Genomic DNA, 17646 nt, shown 5'->3' with positions numbered 1-17646 from the left:
ATAGCCACCCGGGAATCTTGAGGCTTCACTGCCCCTCCTGCGATCCTGCCCGAGTTCCCACTTCCCCAGGGCTGGGCTTTCCTGCCCCAGAGGCTTTCACCACTAGCCTTAGCCCGGCTTCTTGTGGGGCCCCTCCCCCCTTGGATTCTTTATTATTATTTTTTTTAAGATTTTATTTATTCATGAGAGAGAGAGAGAGAGAGGCAGAGACAGAGGGAGAAGCAGGCTCCATTCCAGGGAGCCTGACATGGGACTCGATCCCAGGTCTCCAGGATCAGGCCCTGGGCTAAAGACAGCGCTAAACCGCTGCGCCACCAGGGCTGCCCGGATTCTTTATTTATTTGTTTTTCCTGCCTTCCTACCTTGTTAGAAGCAAAAAAATTCTCTCTGTAGCATTCTAGCTGTTCTCTCTTTAAATCTCAGGTCAAATTATAGGTGCTCAGGATGTTTTGAAAGTCCTGTAGGTAAGTTTGTGGGGCCAGGTGATTCAAAGACCCTACTCTTCTGCCATCTTGCCCCGCCTTCTATTAAGAAATATTTATGTATTTACTTGTTTGTTTTGTTTGTTCATTTGTTCCTTCATTTATTCCTGGTCTTTATTTTTTTAATGCTACAGAAAAGAATTTAGATTTTAATATAAAGAGACTACTGGTAATAAACATTTTATATTTTACCAAGATGTGGTTACAAAATAAATTAGGAAAGTGTACCTTATTTAGAATCTCCCATATCAAGAGTCCCCACTGACCTGGTCTAGCCCATCTGCAAAGTGCTAGCCTGTGCCGTTTTGTCTGGCTACTGCTATGATATCCCCAATATTGGTTCTAATCCCATTTTACTGACCTTGCATTTGTTAAGGCTGCTGAATTCGAATGGCTTATTGAGCTCTCCTTTCCCCAAGAGAGTTTAATTACCTTTCAGAAATGGTCCAAATCTTAAAATTCAAAGACTTATTAATTTCATAGGGAATCATAAAGTAATTTAAAGTAATATTTTGGTACCTTCTAGCTAAGAACACATACACACAAGTTAAATATCCAGCAAGTTTCTCTGTTTAGTAAATCCTTACTTGAATCTCCTCCCCATTCTGTTCCCAATCCAATGTATTCCTCTACTGGTTGAGAGACAAGTGAAAGGAAGTAAAATAGTTTAATATATAGTGGTTTTCAAACTTTTTGATCTTGAGACCTTTTTAAGGATCAGGATACCAGAGTCTTTGTTTATGTGGGTTATATCTACCAATATTACTAACACTTTTTAAAAATATTTAAATGTATTAATTTCTTTAAAAATTACAGCAAGGGATGCCTGAGTGGCTTAGCAGTTGAGCGTCTGCCTTTAGCTCAGGGTGTGATCCTGGGATTCGGGATCCAGTCCCACATCGGGCTCCTTGCATGGAGCCTGCTTCTCCCTCTGCTTATGTCTCTACCTCTCTCTCTGTCTCTCATGAATAAATAAATAAAATATTTTAAATAATAATAAAATAAAAATAAATAAAAATGACAGCAAAGCCACTGCATGGTAACCATAATAACATGTTTTTCTAAAAAATAGTTTAAAAAAAATGGTGAAGTGGTATTGTTTTATATTTTTGCAGTCTCCACTTAATAGAAGAAAGCTAAATTCTCATATCTACTTCTGAATTCAGTCTGTTATGAATCATTATTTTGTTTGAAGTGTATGAAGAAAATTAGGACTTATATAGACATGTAGCTGGCAAAGGGCGTTTTCAGGCAGTGGTAGTTTCTTACAGCTTAGTTACAATGTATGGTCTAAAACCATACCTATGAACTTTTCATACTCTATTCCATTCAAACCGATCAGTCTGTCGTGTTGTTTTTTTTTTTTTAAGATTTTATTATTTATTCATGAGAGACACAGAGAGAGAGAGAGAGAGGCAGAGACACAGGCAGAGGGAAAAGCAGGTTCCATGCAGGAAGCCCGATGTGGGACTCAGTCCCAGGACTCCAGGATCATGCTCTGAGCAAGGCAGATGCTCAACCACTGAGCCACCCAGGCATCCCTGTCTTGCGCTTTGAATGGCTTTTATCTACACATGATTTTATAATGTCATGCATTGATCGTTTAAAATATTGGCTTACTGAATTATGCAAATCTTTTAACTATGAAACCTTTCATTATGCAATATTTTAAAAATCATTTTCATTAATATGATCACTGATCTCATCCAAAAAACCATTAAGGATTAGAAAACTGCCAAGCTTACAGTGGCAGAAACAAGTTTTCTAAAGTTCTAATATTCACTTGACTGCTACCATTTTTTTCTTGAAGTGGCAGGCTCACTTTTTTGAGAAATGTCTGCTTAATATGAAAGTCTGGAAAAAATAATTGTCTATATGTCATACTTGCAAGGAAAAAAAGAATGGTATTCGTGGGGGGGGCGGGGGAGCACCTGCCTTGACTCACAGCTCAAATGATTGTCCAAATGATTTTCCTCAAAACAATCTTTACACTTCAGTATACAATATAAGAGTTTTATGCATGCTTTCCATTTTTTCCGTTTTGTCTCATAAAACATTTTAAAAGATACTTAATACAATTATTAATTTTAAGCCATTACAAGAATATATGACTATTACACTTTAGTGCCATGGCCTTGATTTGTAATAAGGTACCAGCAGTTTTATCCACCAGTGGTTTTGCACACAACACAAAGTGCCTTAGTAGTGTTGTGAAAACAGCTTTGAAATTTTGACCCAAAAAGGGTCTTGAAGATCCCCCGGGGTCTGTGACCACAATTTGGGAAAACTGGTATAGAAAGAAAGCACTCAGACACTGGTGTCAAATGAGCCAGAGTTCTAATCCTGACTCTTCAACTTATTAGCTAAATACTTGTTTGTTTCTTATCCACAGTCCTGTTAGTGTTTGTGTTGATTATAATAAATCTTACCTCAAAGGAACATTGTGATGATTAAATAATACATATAAACTACTCAGTATAGTTCTAGGTTCACAGTGTTAAGGAATTAACCATTATTAGTGTTCTTGTTCTAACTTATTGTTAGAGTCTGATCACATACTATTTCTTTGGTTATATTAATATGATTTACATTTAGAAAAACATACTATTGCAAGCTGTACTGCATATATTATTTTGCTGTATCAGTTAATGAATTCTTTGCCAGGGCAGCCCGGGTGGCTCAGTGGTTTAGCACCACCTTCAGTCCAGGGCGTGATCCTGGAGACCCAGGATCAAGTCCCACGTCCGGCTCCCTGCATGGGGCCTGCTTCTCCCTCTGCCTGTGTCTCTGCCTCTCTCTCTCTCTGTGTCTCTCAGGAATAAACAAATAAATAAATATTTTTTAAAAAATGAATTCTTTGCCAAAGGCAACATAGTACTAATAACAATGAAGACTTTCTTGCATATCCCACTTGGTAAGATTGGCACTCACCACTTTGAATTTTACCTTTTTTATTTCCTTGATTTTTTATTTGCTAGATTTTTAAGGTGTTTTTCTTCCAGAAAGTGCTACATAACATGTCTTTTTGTCCTTTACTTAAGGTAAATTAATTTTGCGTGAAAATTTTAAAAAGCTTTTTAGTACTCAGATAATTGAAAGGCACTCTGGAATTGAAAAGTACCTATAGTCCTTCCCTAAAATGAGACTGTGGATCCTAGAGCTATTAAATTCTCCAGCTGGTTTTATTACTGATTTCTACTTTATACTTTTTCAGTTCAATATTATAAGTCAAGTAAAAACAAAAAAAGAAATGATTATACAGTTATTTAATTTTAATTTCCTCTTTTTTTAGAATTAGGGAAATCATTACCTGCAAAAGATGTAATAATATAACCTTTTGTATACAAGAGAAAGAAAACTGTTTACCATCTGAATCCAATAGAACTTTTAAATTATTTTATATGTTTAAATAATTTTGTAATAATTTACAGAAGTAGAATGAAGACATAGCAAAAAATAATTTTATTAGAAATTTAGTAAGACTATGAATATAGCAAACCGCAAATTTTATTCCATATATTCATCATTTTGAAAGTATGTATTCTTGAAATGTACAGAATGCTTTGAATTTACTGCTCATCTATCATGCATGAACCTGGAGCATATCTATCTTGTAAATATTGATTCTAGATTTCAAATACATTTCTAATAGATTCTAGCATTTCTCTGGGTCTTCTTCTTGCACCTGCATGTTCAAAACCTGCAGTTATCAAAACAAAACATTAATAGGCCTCATAACTTTGTTGGAGAACAGCATCTTTTTTGTTTGATAATTGCAAAATATTTTCATTTTAGATAAATGAACACAGGTTAATAAATTTAATGATTTTTTTCTAATTATGTTTCCTTCCAATCATTTTGTAAACATGCCTACCTTTAGCATTTATCCACTTATTTTTTTTTAAAGATTTATTTATTTATTCATGAGAGACACACAGAGAGAGAGAGAAAGAGGCAGAAACATAGACTGAGGGAGAAGCAGGCTCCTCGCAGGAGCCCAATGCGGGACTCGATCCCAGACCCCGGGATCAAGACATGAGCTGAAGGCAGCTGCCCAACCACTGAGCCACCCAGGAGTCCCTATCCACTTAAATTGTATGAAATTTTGGTGTAGAAATATTTTAAGATTAAAGCTCACTCTCATTTATCTTTTTAGCAAAATAGGATGGTCCAGATTTTTGTTACAAAATATTGGGTAATGAGTCCTTTCCTGTGAGAGACCAACTTATTGTTTACCTCGATTCTTGTGTTTGAGGAAATTCATTTAAGATATCATCACCTGAGCATTCAGTTTGAAATTTCACTATATAACCAGTGTAACACTGTTACCACTTCACTAGAATCTAGAATGCTACTGCCAATCTTCGATTGGTCTAATAATTGTGAAACATTATCCTCTATCAGTATTTTTTTCTCTTTGCTAGTGAGGGTGGAAAATGAGAAATTCTGAATTCTCAACTGTGTTCATTGAACTCTTTAAAAAAAACACACTGTAATTAGGTCTCATGAATCTTTTATATCTTCTTGAAAGATGATGTCATACCTTAGATGATTCAGTAGGAAAAAAAGAAAATGGTAATAATGATCATTTATTTTAATATACCATCCTTCTAGGTGACTCCATCATTTTTCTTTTTTCCTTTGTTTTAATCATTTTTTAGCATAGTTGGGAATAATTGAAAAGTAATAATAAAATGATTCCTACTTTGATAAAAGAACAAAATATTTCATGATGCAAGAAGAATAAGATCACTGAATTTTCAGTAATGTATCACAGATTTATAAAAGGACCTAATAGATTCATATGGTGATTTTAATCTTCTTTTCAAAAGTGTATATAAATTTTCTCTTTATTTTTTCTTCGTTAAAAGTAATAGAATATTATAAAATATCAATCCTTACAAATAGTTAGAAATGCTCAAAAAAGCATATCAAAAACTGTAATTGAGTCCAATATACCCTGAGTGTTAATGAAATATATTGTAGGCAACAGTTTTGAATGGCGATTATGAACTACCCTCCCCAAATTCTACCTCTCCACCATACTAACATTTATTCTTTACTAGGAAGCTGGACCCATTTGAAGATAATAAATAATGAAAAGATGGAGAGAAAAAGAAAGGAGAAAAGAAATAAAAGAATCACTAATAAAAGCAAATGAAAAAGTCTTCTGTTACCTCACAAAAATAACCCAACATGATCTTACTTTAAAAATGAGCAACCAAAAAAAAAAAAAAATGAGCGACCTGTTGGGTCTCCTGGGTGGCTCAGTTGGTTGGGCCTCCAATTCTTGGTTTTGGCTCGGGTCATGATCTCTAGGTTGTGGGATTGAGCCCTGTTTCTTGGGGCTCCACACTCAGTCGACTTCTCTCCCTTTCCCTCTGCCGCTCTCTACCATATCCACCCCATCCCAGCTTTCACTCTCATTCTCTCTCTCTCTCAAATCTTTAAAAAAAAGATAAACCACTTAAAACTAATATTACACTATATGTTAATGGGAATTTAAATAAAAACTTAAAAATATAATAAAAATAAAAATGAAGAAAATAAGGAGCTAAAAAATATATAGATTACCAAAAGGAGATAAAAAGTGAACTGATGAAGCCCAGAGATATTTGAGAATATTATATTAATAGTAGACTCATTAAAATAGTGAAAACTAGAATGAAAGTATAAGCCCACTCAATGACATCAAATGGTTTTGAGGAACTCATGCAGAATAAAATGGAAAAGGATAAATATACCTAGGTAATTGCAAAGTGGAGGTAATTTCATAGAAGAGGCTTAACTTAAATGTAATTTAAATGTAATCATACTTCTGACTTGAAGTAAACAAAATACAGTATGCTTATAAGGAGGTAGATTAAGAAACTCAACTAGAAGGAACTCCCTTTTATAATAATAATAATTGTATAAAATATAATACTTAAAATAATTTTTATAATACATAAAATAAGTAAAAATATAAATTAAAAATGTTAATAGGAGAAACAATGCAATATGTAAATTACATTTGTCAGAAGATTCATCCAGTTTATAAGAAATATTTCCTTTTTAAATCTTTTACATTTGTATAAGTTCACAACTTTTTAAACCATAATTTTCTACTTTTCGAAATAAAAGTTAATGAGCTTCCCGCCTTTGCTTTTCCTATTGATATTTGTAATTTTGATATTACCAGGCCGTTGGAAAGACCTGCTCAAATGCTTAAATATCACTATTCTTTCTTGATGTAGCTAGGGGGCAGTATTTACTCAGCTGACTTAGTTAACTACCACTAGGCCAAATAAAGCAAAATAATTTAATCATCTGGAAAAATAGCTAAAGCATGTATGATTTTTTTTATTGGATTTCAGTACTCATCTTTAAGTCAGGAAAAGCTAATAATATATCTAACTTAATAAGGCTAATTTTATGTTATTTTATATTTTAATAAAATATTTCATTATTTGTTATTTTTTAAATTAAAATGTGAACCAGCCTAGTATTCAAAATTATGTTATACTGCTATTTTTCTCATACATGAGACTGTATTATGAAGATGTACCAATATCCTAAGGAATTATTTAAGACAAAAATATCAGTTAAAATTTTAAAAGGTACAAATAAAGTAAGAATAAATAACACGCATTATTATTTCACAGAATATATTAACTATTTACCTGACTTCAGTTGATAAAAGATGACTGATGCTGGTGAGCACCTGGGAGTTGTTATGTATTAACGAAATGTTTTCAACTTGAATTAATTATTACTTTTCAAATATTATTAAAATATGCATTTCACTTATTTCTAATAATTCTTTATCATTGTTATCAAAGTATAAGTATATAATTCAGAATTTTAAGTTTCGTGTTTTTTAAGTACTTTCCACTATTTAATATGGAGACACACACACACACACACACACACACAAACACACACAGGTATATATTATCCAAGGAAGATTAGCTGATTTTCTCATTATTTCCTATTTATTGAAAAATTTCTCAATATGATGTATAATCTTATATTTGGATCTTTTAATCTATCTCAGTTGTCTTCATTATATATTTTTTTCTTTCTTTCAACAAACATGTGAGTGCCTGTTATGTCCTGCCCATTTTCCAAGGCCATGGGTATGTCAATGGAAAAAAAAAAAAAAAAACAGACAAAATCTTTGCCCTCATTGAATTTATATTCTAGTGGGAATAAACAATAAAACAGGTAAATATATATATGGTATGTTGGTTAGTGATAAGTACTAAAGAAAAAATTAAGGAAGGACATGAATGTGAGGTGCTCAGATGAAGAAGAAATTAAATTTTTAAATAAGGTGGTCAGGGGAGCGGGGTGGAAGATAGGTTAAAATAGGGGATGGGGGGTTAAGGAATGCACTTGTGGTGAGCACCAAGTGATGTATGGAAGTGTTGAATCACTATATTGTACACCTGAAACTAATATAACACTATTAACTAACTGGAATTAAAAACTTGAGAGAGAGAGAGAAAGAAAAGGAAAATGAGGGGGTGGGGGAAGAGAAAGAAAAAAGGAAGGGAGGGAGGAAGAAAAGGAAAGGGAATGGAAGGAGGAAGTCAGTCTAGGAAAGCTTTCATGGAAAAAGTGACTTTTGAATAAATGCCTTAAGGAACTGAGAGAAAGAGCAACTGAAGCAAAAGCAACAGCAAGAGCTAAAGCCCTGAGATGTAAGCATGCCAAAAATGTTGAAGAAGCAGCCAGGAGACCAATGTGACTGGATCCCAATGAACAGAGAGATGAGAGTCAAAGAGGATCAGATTTTACATCAAACCAGATTGCTTAGTTAAGACTTTAGCTTTTACAGTGGTGAAAAGCCACTGTATACTGTTGACCAGAGGAATGATGTGTTCTCACCTAACACTGCAACAAGATCATTCTGGCTGTTATGGTAAGACACTCAAGGAAGGCAAGGATGGAATTTGAAAAGGTTAGTCATGCACTATTGTGATAATCTAGACAAGAGTGCCTTGAATCAGGAAATTAGTGGTAGGGGTGGTAAGCAGTTTTTTGCATTATGCATAATTTTGAAGGTAAACCCAGCAGGTTGCCGGGGACAGATGTATGTAATCATTTGGGGAAAAAATAGAAAAAAGAGGAAAAGTCCAAGGACTGAGAACAAGACATGCCAATATTTAAGTCAGGGAGTTGAAGAACCAACAAAAGAGATTGAGCAGAAAAGTAGATGAATGTGGTGTCTTAGAAGTCATATGGGGGTGAAAGGTGAGAAGGTAAGAATAATTAACACCCTTGATGATTGGTAAAGAAGCATTGAGAATAAGAATTCACTATTAGATTTAGCAACTTAGAACTCTTTTATAACAAAGGTAAGAGTAGTTTTGGTAGTGAAGTGGAGGCAAGAACCTAATTGGAGCGAATTGAAAGAATATTTAGTGAATATCTACTGCCCTTAATGAACCGTAAGCTCCTTACAGGCTGGAACTATGTTTTTGTTCACTGCTATATCCTGTCAGTCAGTGAGCTCTCCCTTACTCTGTCTTCTGTTCTCTTGAGACCTCCAACAAATTGCATAAGGCCCACTCACATTAGGAGGGCAATCTGCTTTACTAAGTCTACTGATTCGCATGTTGATGTAATCCAGAAACACCCTCCATGACACAACCAGATTAGTGCTTCACTAATATCTGGACACCCCATATCAATCAAGTTGACACATAAAATCAACCATCACAAGAAGCATTGCCTTTTTTTGTGATTGTTGATACGGTTGCTTTTAAATGTATCATTTGATATTTTTATTTTGTCTTATCAGTTCTTTTTCCTTTTTATCTGCTTTTTTTTTCCTTTGATTTTATCTCCTTTGTTGACATGTTAACTATGATTCTGTTGTGTTTTCTTATTGGTTTCCTTAGGATTTATGCAGTGATCCTCAAACAGGCAGTTTTGCCTCCCAGAGGATTTTTGCCAATGTTTGGAGATGTTTTTGACAAAACTGGGTGAATGCTATTGGTATCTACTAAGTAGAGGCTTGGATCACTTCAATAATCTGAAAATGCAAAGGACATTCCCAACCAAAAGTTATGTAATCTAAAATGTGAACAGTGATACAGTTAAGAAATTGTTTGCTTTCAAGTATTATTATACCACTTCACAGATAGTACAAATACTTTATAATATATATTTCCATTTTACCCTCCCAGTGTTTGCATTATAGTTGTCCTAAATTTTATTTCTACATGTTATAAACCCCGCAATAAGTTACTCTTTTTGCTTTAAACAATCAACTATTTTTAAAGATTTTTTAAAAATAAAAGTCTTCCATACATCCACATACACATTTACAATTCCCTATCTCTTCATTCCTCTGTGTAGATCTAGATTTCTATTTAGTATCATTTCCCTTCTGCCTGGAGGACTTCTTCAGCATTTCTTGTAGTACAGGACTGCTGGTGATGAACTTTTCAGCTTCTCTGTGTATGAAAGTCTTTGTTTTACTTTTTGTCTTCAAAAGATATTTTTGCTAACCGTACAGTTCTAAAGAGACAATTTTTTTTAATACTTTAAAAATGTTACTACACTCTATTGTTGGGCACTGACAAGAAAGCATTTTTGAGAAGAATCTTCTTACTGATGCTCTTATATAATGTTACGGCTTTTTTCTGTAGCTATAGTGTAAGATTTTTTCTCTTTACCACTAATTTTGAGAAATTTGAGTACAATGTGCCTTGGTGTGATTTTCTTCATGGTTCTTGTGTTTGGGATCTTGAGATTTTTGGATCTATTAGTTTATAGTTTTCATGAAATTTGGGAAATGTTCAAGCTATTATTCAATTTTTATTTCTGAAAAATAAATAAATAATATATTTTTTTCTGTCTCTTCTCATCTCTTCTGTCTCTTTGGGTAGCTCTAATATATATATTTAGCTGATTGAAGTTACTGATGCTTAGGATTTTTTTTTTTTTTGGTCCTTTTTCTCCCCAACATTGTTTCATTTTGAGCACTTTCTATTTTGATGTTTTCAAGTTCACTATTTTTTTTCATCTGCAATGTCCGATCTGCTCTTAATCCCATCCAGTATATTTTTTTGGGTCTCAAACATTATACTTTTCATCTCCAAAAGTTTGATTTGTTGGAATTGTTTTTTGTATCTGCCATGTCTCTACTTAACATAGACATCCTTAGCTTGAAGTCCAAGTATCTTGAACTTCATTTTGGGATGTAGCTAACTAACATTGAAACAGTTTGATCCTTTCAAAGCTTGTTTCTAAGGTTTATTAAGTAAGACCACAGCAGCATAATTTGGGAGCATAATTTTGCTAATATTACTAAGGCAGTACTCTTAAGTACTCTATCCAATTTCTTGTTTATTACAGATTTTTTATTTGTTTATTAGTTTTCTTGTTTATTCTGACTGGTGGTAAGATGAACTATTCCTGGCTTTGTGTGAGCCTGGTAAGTTTTCCCTCTGATCATTTGAAGTGATTCCTTCTCTACTTTGTGTAGGTTCCTCATACAATGCCCTCTATACTATGTGTGAAAACAGATTGTTAGCTTGTTACCAAAGTAATTCAGTTAAGATTCCTAATGGGAAATACTTGGCTTTGATCAGAAGGGTAGAGGTATTGTAATGTAATTTATGTCACATACTTTAAAGAAAGAAAAGCTAAACAATAGTGATGAAACTGATATTTACTGATTATTTTTAAACTTAAATTAAGCTGAAGAATTCAGATTTTGTTATATTTTATTGTTTTCTACAATACATATTCTTTACAGTGAAGTCCCATACCTTTGTACTCCTCAGTTTTCCCTTTTATAATGTCACTTGAAAGAACTGTGTGTTAATGTATGTAAATGATCTTGTGGAGAGCATTGGGCTTTATTTCTCATACAGTACTTAGATTTTAACATAGTATATAATTATATCTAAGGTTTTTGACCAATGTTTTGATAATATAAATACTCAGTGTGTGCTATTCAAAGACATATGCAACTTTACTCATGAATTCGTAATTGATAGGCCTTGAAAGGATATTTGTTTAAATTTTATAGGTAGTATAGAAATCTTTGTCTAATATAGACTGCACTGATACAGAAAGTAAAATAAAATTAGAGTTTTTTCTCATTTTTCTATAAATTATTATTGATTTTTGATACTTGCTACTGACAAAAGAGCTTTTACTATTTTAGAAATTAAGAATAATTTCTCACTTTCAAAATGTCAAAAAATTAATTCAAAGTGTATATACGAGACTGTGTGTGTGTATTCATTCCTAGACAATAAGCTTAGGAAAGCAAACTTGTCACTCAGCTAAAGACACGAATTATTTCATTTCTAGATCTTCTTACTTTTAGTCTGTTTTGAAGTTTCCTATTAATTTTGAGATTGATAATAGAAAGCATGTGCTTCATAGTACGTTTTTATGAGACATTTTTCAAATACCATCTTATCAATTCTCAAAAATACCAAGGGTAACTCAACACTGATAACGACCATTATAATCTCAGAAATATTTTTGTACAACCTAAAAGTACACCCTTGGAATTGGCAAGCTAGTATTGTTTTTGGGTTAGGCATTGCCTTGAGTATTTTCTTTGATGAAGTGAAGACATTCTGTGGAATAATCCTTGGCGAAAGTGTCATCTGCAGCATTTGTAAGAGATATTATTTAGAAGAGTATTTGTAGTAGTAATTATTGACATTTACTCTTACTTTAATCAGTGGAGTAGACCAAAGTATCAAATATTTTTTACCATTCAGTTTATTGATAATCATTGTAATTATCTTTTATTTTTTCTTTATCCATCCCTGGCACCCTTTTCCTCTTCCACCCATAGCTCTATGCCATACCTTGGTTTCTCACCATGTTTACTCGTAAGTATTATTTCCCCTTTTCTTCAATATCATATTGGTAAAAGGACAGCTCTGTTCTACCCCAGTATATTATAGCTATAGTGATATTAAACAGATATAATTACATGAATATCCTTATTTAATTCTAATGTAATAGAGTTGGGTAGGGAGAAATTTGAATTGTTTTGAGGGCTGAATATCAAAAAGAGTATAGCATAGGGTGAATGTTGTATAGTGATATATAGGATGCCTATCTTACATGTCATGACAGTCATACAATCTCTGCCCTCTATTGAAAAAGAAATTAACATTAACTATATAGTATGTACATAGAATTTTGGAAGGCAACTTTTACAAATCAAATGAGAGTCAATTTTTAGAGATCCTTTAATAACTAATACTTTTGCTATTTCCAAACCTGGAATTCCTTTAGGAATGAAACATATTATGTAGATATATAATAGTTTAATCAATTACAGTGTTAATATAGTGGACATTCTGTTTAAATGGGTATATAGGATAAATAGAGTACCATATTTAGAGTGATCTGTATTCATTGGCCTGGAAAGATATCCAGTCTCATTAAATGTAAAAAAATAAAGTTGCAAAAAATAGGATAAAATAATAAAGCAATTATTTAGAATGCATAATAAAAATGTAACAATACTGAATCCGAAACAAGACTAAATTTCACCTAGGTAAATAAACTTGTGAGAATAGTATAACAAGAAAATTCTAGGAAGAAATATAATAAATGGAACAACTATACTAGGATTGATGATGGAGGATAGAAAATGTCATCTATTTGACCAACTTGATTATCAATTTTTAAAGATGCCTTAGGAAGCAATAAATATTGTATAAAAAGTTCTATAAACATTTTATGAAACCAAACCAAAAATAGTGTTTATAAATATTTTATAAAACCACATAAACATTTTATAAAAACAGTTTGGTAGTATTTGTTCTTAAACAGTTTTGACCATAAGGCATTTGTCATATGTCTAGTAAAACAGCTTGTTATTGTTTTAATTTCTGTTATTTTGGTTTTTTAATTAATGTATTTACATTTTGTTATTTTACAGATGTATTTCCACTGCACAAAATTTTCCACCTCTGGGATACCTTACTCCTTGGGAATTCCTCTTTCCCATTCTGTATTGGAGTAGCAATTCTCCAGCAGCTACGGGACCGGCTTTTGGCTAATGGCTTTAACGAGTGCATTCTTCTCTTCTCTGATTTACCAGGTATAGATATAAATAAATAGAATCACTAAATGAAATGCAATTATAAGATAATGAGACAATCTAATAGCAATTGGCAAAAATAGTCATCCAAGCTTCCAAAATCTCTTCTTGAGCATTGACTCCCTTCTCTGGATTCCCTTGCCCATATACGGCCACATCTGCTCTTCCAGCATTTTAAGTACAAACCTGGGGCGTACTAGGTGGCTATGGTTTACTTTAGAGTCAGTGATGCCATCAAAGAAAGGGTAAAAGAGCTGGGGGCAGTGATATATTTGCCTTCAAGCTTAAGACAGGCCTATTTATTTTCAACTGATAGAGAGTAAATAAGAGCTACTTGTTTAGGTGTTTGAGAATCTGTATTTTCACAAAGATGTAACCCACATGCAAATTGGTCTCTCCTATCCATAGCTGCCTAGTAACCATTTGGCAGTTTGAGGAAAAGAAACTCTGTGCCCTTCGGAGAGCACATCACAATCCTGGGAAATACTATGTCATATGGTATGAAATAGTAAGTTAAGCTATATATTATACTCACAAGTGAGGAGTTTGGAAATCTAGGTGTTAAATGCTAAGTGTGGAAATAGGGAATGCAGCTATGTTCTAAGCTTTGCTGCTGTGGTTGCAAAGATGAAAGTTATGTGGTTACCTAGGATATAACAATCTGTGGAACTAAAAAACTATGTTCTTTGCAGAAATCAAAATGTTTTTCCAATAGAAAAATTTTACTTTCTTCAAACAGCATTTCATTAGCTCTAACCTTTCTGCTGAGTTTATTGTTATTCTCCATAGCTTTAGGCAGGCCCAAGTGACTGCTGATAATACATGCACTTAAAGTTATCCAAGAGATAAATTTGCCTAAAAAACAAAGAGCAAAAGAAAGTTACCTTAAGATTACATATTTATTAAGCACTCAGGAGGAATATCTATCTATCTACCCTGATTTTTATCCTTAGTGGATAATCTATATCTGGTACTTCACCATTTCTCTGTTGTTGAAAATTTTCATCCTTTTGGGAAAATAATAACAAAAATGCTTCGATTTATTTAAAATTTCTCCTCCTTCTTTCCCCCAAATTCAAAGTACCACATCATTTTCCTAACTTACCAAACTTAAGTTAGTCTTTATATGAGCAAACAAGTAGTTTAGTTCTTATATTATTTGTTTCTGGAAGATTCCTTTTGAAATTCAAATTTTCAATTTTTTTTTCCTTTGATGTTGGACAATAGTGCTTGCTTCGGCAGTACAAATACTTTGGTGTTGGACAATAATAAAGAAGCTAGTTTCACAAACTCGGAACACTCTCTCTGTACCCTGCAGATGTTTTCCTCTCTTTCACAACTTGCCAAAGTAAACAGAATGATTAATTAGGATTAAAAGAATTTTCTGGTCGGTTATTAAAAAAAAAAATCGGAAATGCAGATTGTGCATTTTGAGATCAAGCAAATTTAATGTCTTTCCAATTTCATGCATAAATGCATCACTAAACAATGGTGAAAGAATCTGTTGTCAGATTGTATAGGCTTATTAACAGTAACTCATTATTATTTCCAAAATCAGAAAGTAAGAATACATTGTTAGAACTGATCTGTTGAAAAGGTAAACTCTACCTACCTTTAAAAATAGGATGCCTTCTATTAATGTGAATTGTCTTGATCCCTAGTTCCATAATTCTGGCTCATCATTTGCTTGGTCACTGTATAATTCCTGTTGGGACAGAAAGAGATTATAATAAAAATATGACTTAAAAAAAAAAAAAACGGAAAGAATCTAAATGCAGACCTTGCCCTAAAGTGCACCTATATTTTCTTTTTAATCAAAGGATGCTTATTTGGGATGTCTTTTTTTTTTTTTTTTTTTTTTTATTTTAGATTTTATTTATTTATTCATGAGAGACACACAGAGAGAGGCAGAGACATAGGTAGAGGGAGAAGCAGGCTCCCTGGGACTTGATACCAGACCCCAGGATCTTGACCTGAGCCAAAGGCAAATGCTCAACCACTGAGTGACCCAGGTGCCCCTGGGATGTCTTTCCTTTATTTTTTAAAAATATTTTATTTATTTATGAGAGACGGGGTGGGGGGGAGGGGCGGGGCAAAGACACAGGCATAGGGAGAAGCAGGCTCCATGCAGGGAGCCTGATGTGGGACTCGATCCCAGGTCTCCAGGATCAGGCACTGGACTGAAGGCAGTGCTAAACCGCTGAGCCACCCGGGAGGCCCTGGGATGTCTTTCCTAAATAGATCTAAAGAGATCTCTTTTCTTCATCATGTTGAGCTTCCTAACTATACTTGATGCTTGAAAGAACTGGAAGTGATCATGGGAAGTCCTAAGAAGTGAATCCAGAATAATACATACACAAACACACTGAATGTACCCATTCTAAGCAAAATATTATGTGACATAAGCTTGGAGCATATTTAAGAGAAACAATCTTTTTAGCCTACAGAAACTAACTCTATTTTTCACTTTAATTCTTGAGACCAATTTTGGAGATAAAGACAGGATAGGATCAAGCATTGATTTGAACTCACTAAATACATTGTACTTTACTGAAATCCCCACTTAACTGAGTTTAAGTTTGCATAAGCAAACAGCAAAGTTAACTAAATTCTTTGCTGAAGCAGATTGCTAAATTCACTGTTTAGGACATCTATTTATAGTAACATAATGGAAATGCTGCCTAGTTGGTAACATTGTGAACAAAATAGGGTTGCATTCTGTTGTTGTTGTTGTTATCCTTTCTAGTTTCTTTCTACAAAAAGACACTCAATAGCTCTAGTTGTTAAGAGCATAGAATGTGGAACCAGATCACCTGGGGTTCAGATCTTGGCTCTCAGTTATAGCTATGTGACCTTAGGGTCATGACCTAACCTCCTTATTTCCGTTAACTCTGACTATATGCAAATGATAATAATACCTACCTCATAGGGTTTGCTGTGTTAAATAAATATACCTAAGCAACTTAGAGTACCTGGCACAGAGCAAATACCATGTAACTGATTATTAATGTTGTCATCTTCATTATTATGCTTTTTTTCGTTTTTCCATTCTATCATGACATGCTTTCCTATTGGTGTTATAACTGCAGCAATTACCCCATTTGGCTTTTTCTATAAATTATTAAAGCAGATATCAATCATATAGATTTCCTTGTTAGCAAAAGTAATTGAGGAATTACCTAAGAAGTCTAGTAAGAAGAAGTCAAGTAAGCCTTCTATGTTGAGTGAATATTATGACTAAGCAGAATATTTCCTTTCATTGCTCAGAGATGATGTAGTATAGTAGATGGACAGCACAGACTTTGCAGTCAAGACAGTTAAGTGCCTGTGTGAACTGGGAAACTTTCAGTGCGATGCTCCTGCTGAAAGGAGCACTGCTCCTGCTGATCTATGTTATCTACAGACAGCTGGGGTGTAAGTTCACACTCCAGCTCTGGCACGTTAATTTCTGCCTTAGTGTTACAATGAGCACTAAAGATAATATACATAATGCACCTGACGCAAAATCTGGTACTGAGTACGCATAGTGTGCATAACTATTCTCTTAAAGTACATGTAGTATTTAATGTTTTAAAAATACATAAAGAACATATAACATTCAGTCTCCAGGAGTTCCCTATCCTTTCTCTCTCCCTCCTGTCACTTTATACTCTTTAATTCTTAAAAAGAGAACATAGAAAGATATTGTTTTTTGCCAAAAATTGTTCCCAAATTCTGTTCCCTTCTAATAAATTATATAGTGGGATGTTACCTTCTGAGGAAATACAAATGTACTAGAAAATTTTGTTCAAAGTTCTTGACATGTATGTATGTCATTTTAGTACTAGAGGAAATAAATATGAAAGCAGTACATTGCCATTTCTTATACAATTTTCAAATAGTGGCCGGTATTTTTAGAAGGAATACTCAGTTTTTCATAGTGCCATCCAATACTGGATATTGGCCACTGGTGTTATGAGGACAGTTTCCAAGGTTACCACTTTTTAAGCTCAATTACAGGATGATATCTGTCAGACTTCATTTGGCCCTGTCTTAACACTGTTCTGCTCTCGTGTCCATCTGAATTGAACTAAGAATGTGAAAGGA

General features: G+C 33.5%; 1 protein-coding gene across 6 annotated transcripts in view; it reads left to right on the top strand.

Moving 5' to 3' along the window:
- TBCK (TBC1 domain containing kinase) overlaps positions 1-17646 on the top strand; it is a 222120-nt gene that overhangs the window by 112839 nt on the left and 91635 nt on the right. For all 6 annotated transcript variants that reach the window (XR_012023194.1, XM_072810106.1, XM_072810107.1 and 3 more), the window contains 2 exons: positions 12298-12334; positions 13399-13560. Coding sequence is in view for 5 of the 6 variants with exons in the window: in XM_072810106.1 (XP_072666207.1) it covers positions 12298-12334; positions 13399-13560 (199 nt within the window). In the remaining variant the exon portion in view is untranslated. The remainder of the gene's footprint in view (positions 1-12297; positions 12335-13398; positions 13561-17646) is intronic.

This window comes from Canis lupus, chromosome 33, assembly GCF_048164855.1.
Source record: "Canis lupus baileyi chromosome 33, mCanLup2.hap1, whole genome shotgun sequence".
Lineage (NCBI taxonomy): Eukaryota > Metazoa > Chordata > Mammalia > Carnivora > Canidae > Canis > Canis lupus.
This window is presented reverse-complemented; position numbering and strand designations above follow the sequence as displayed.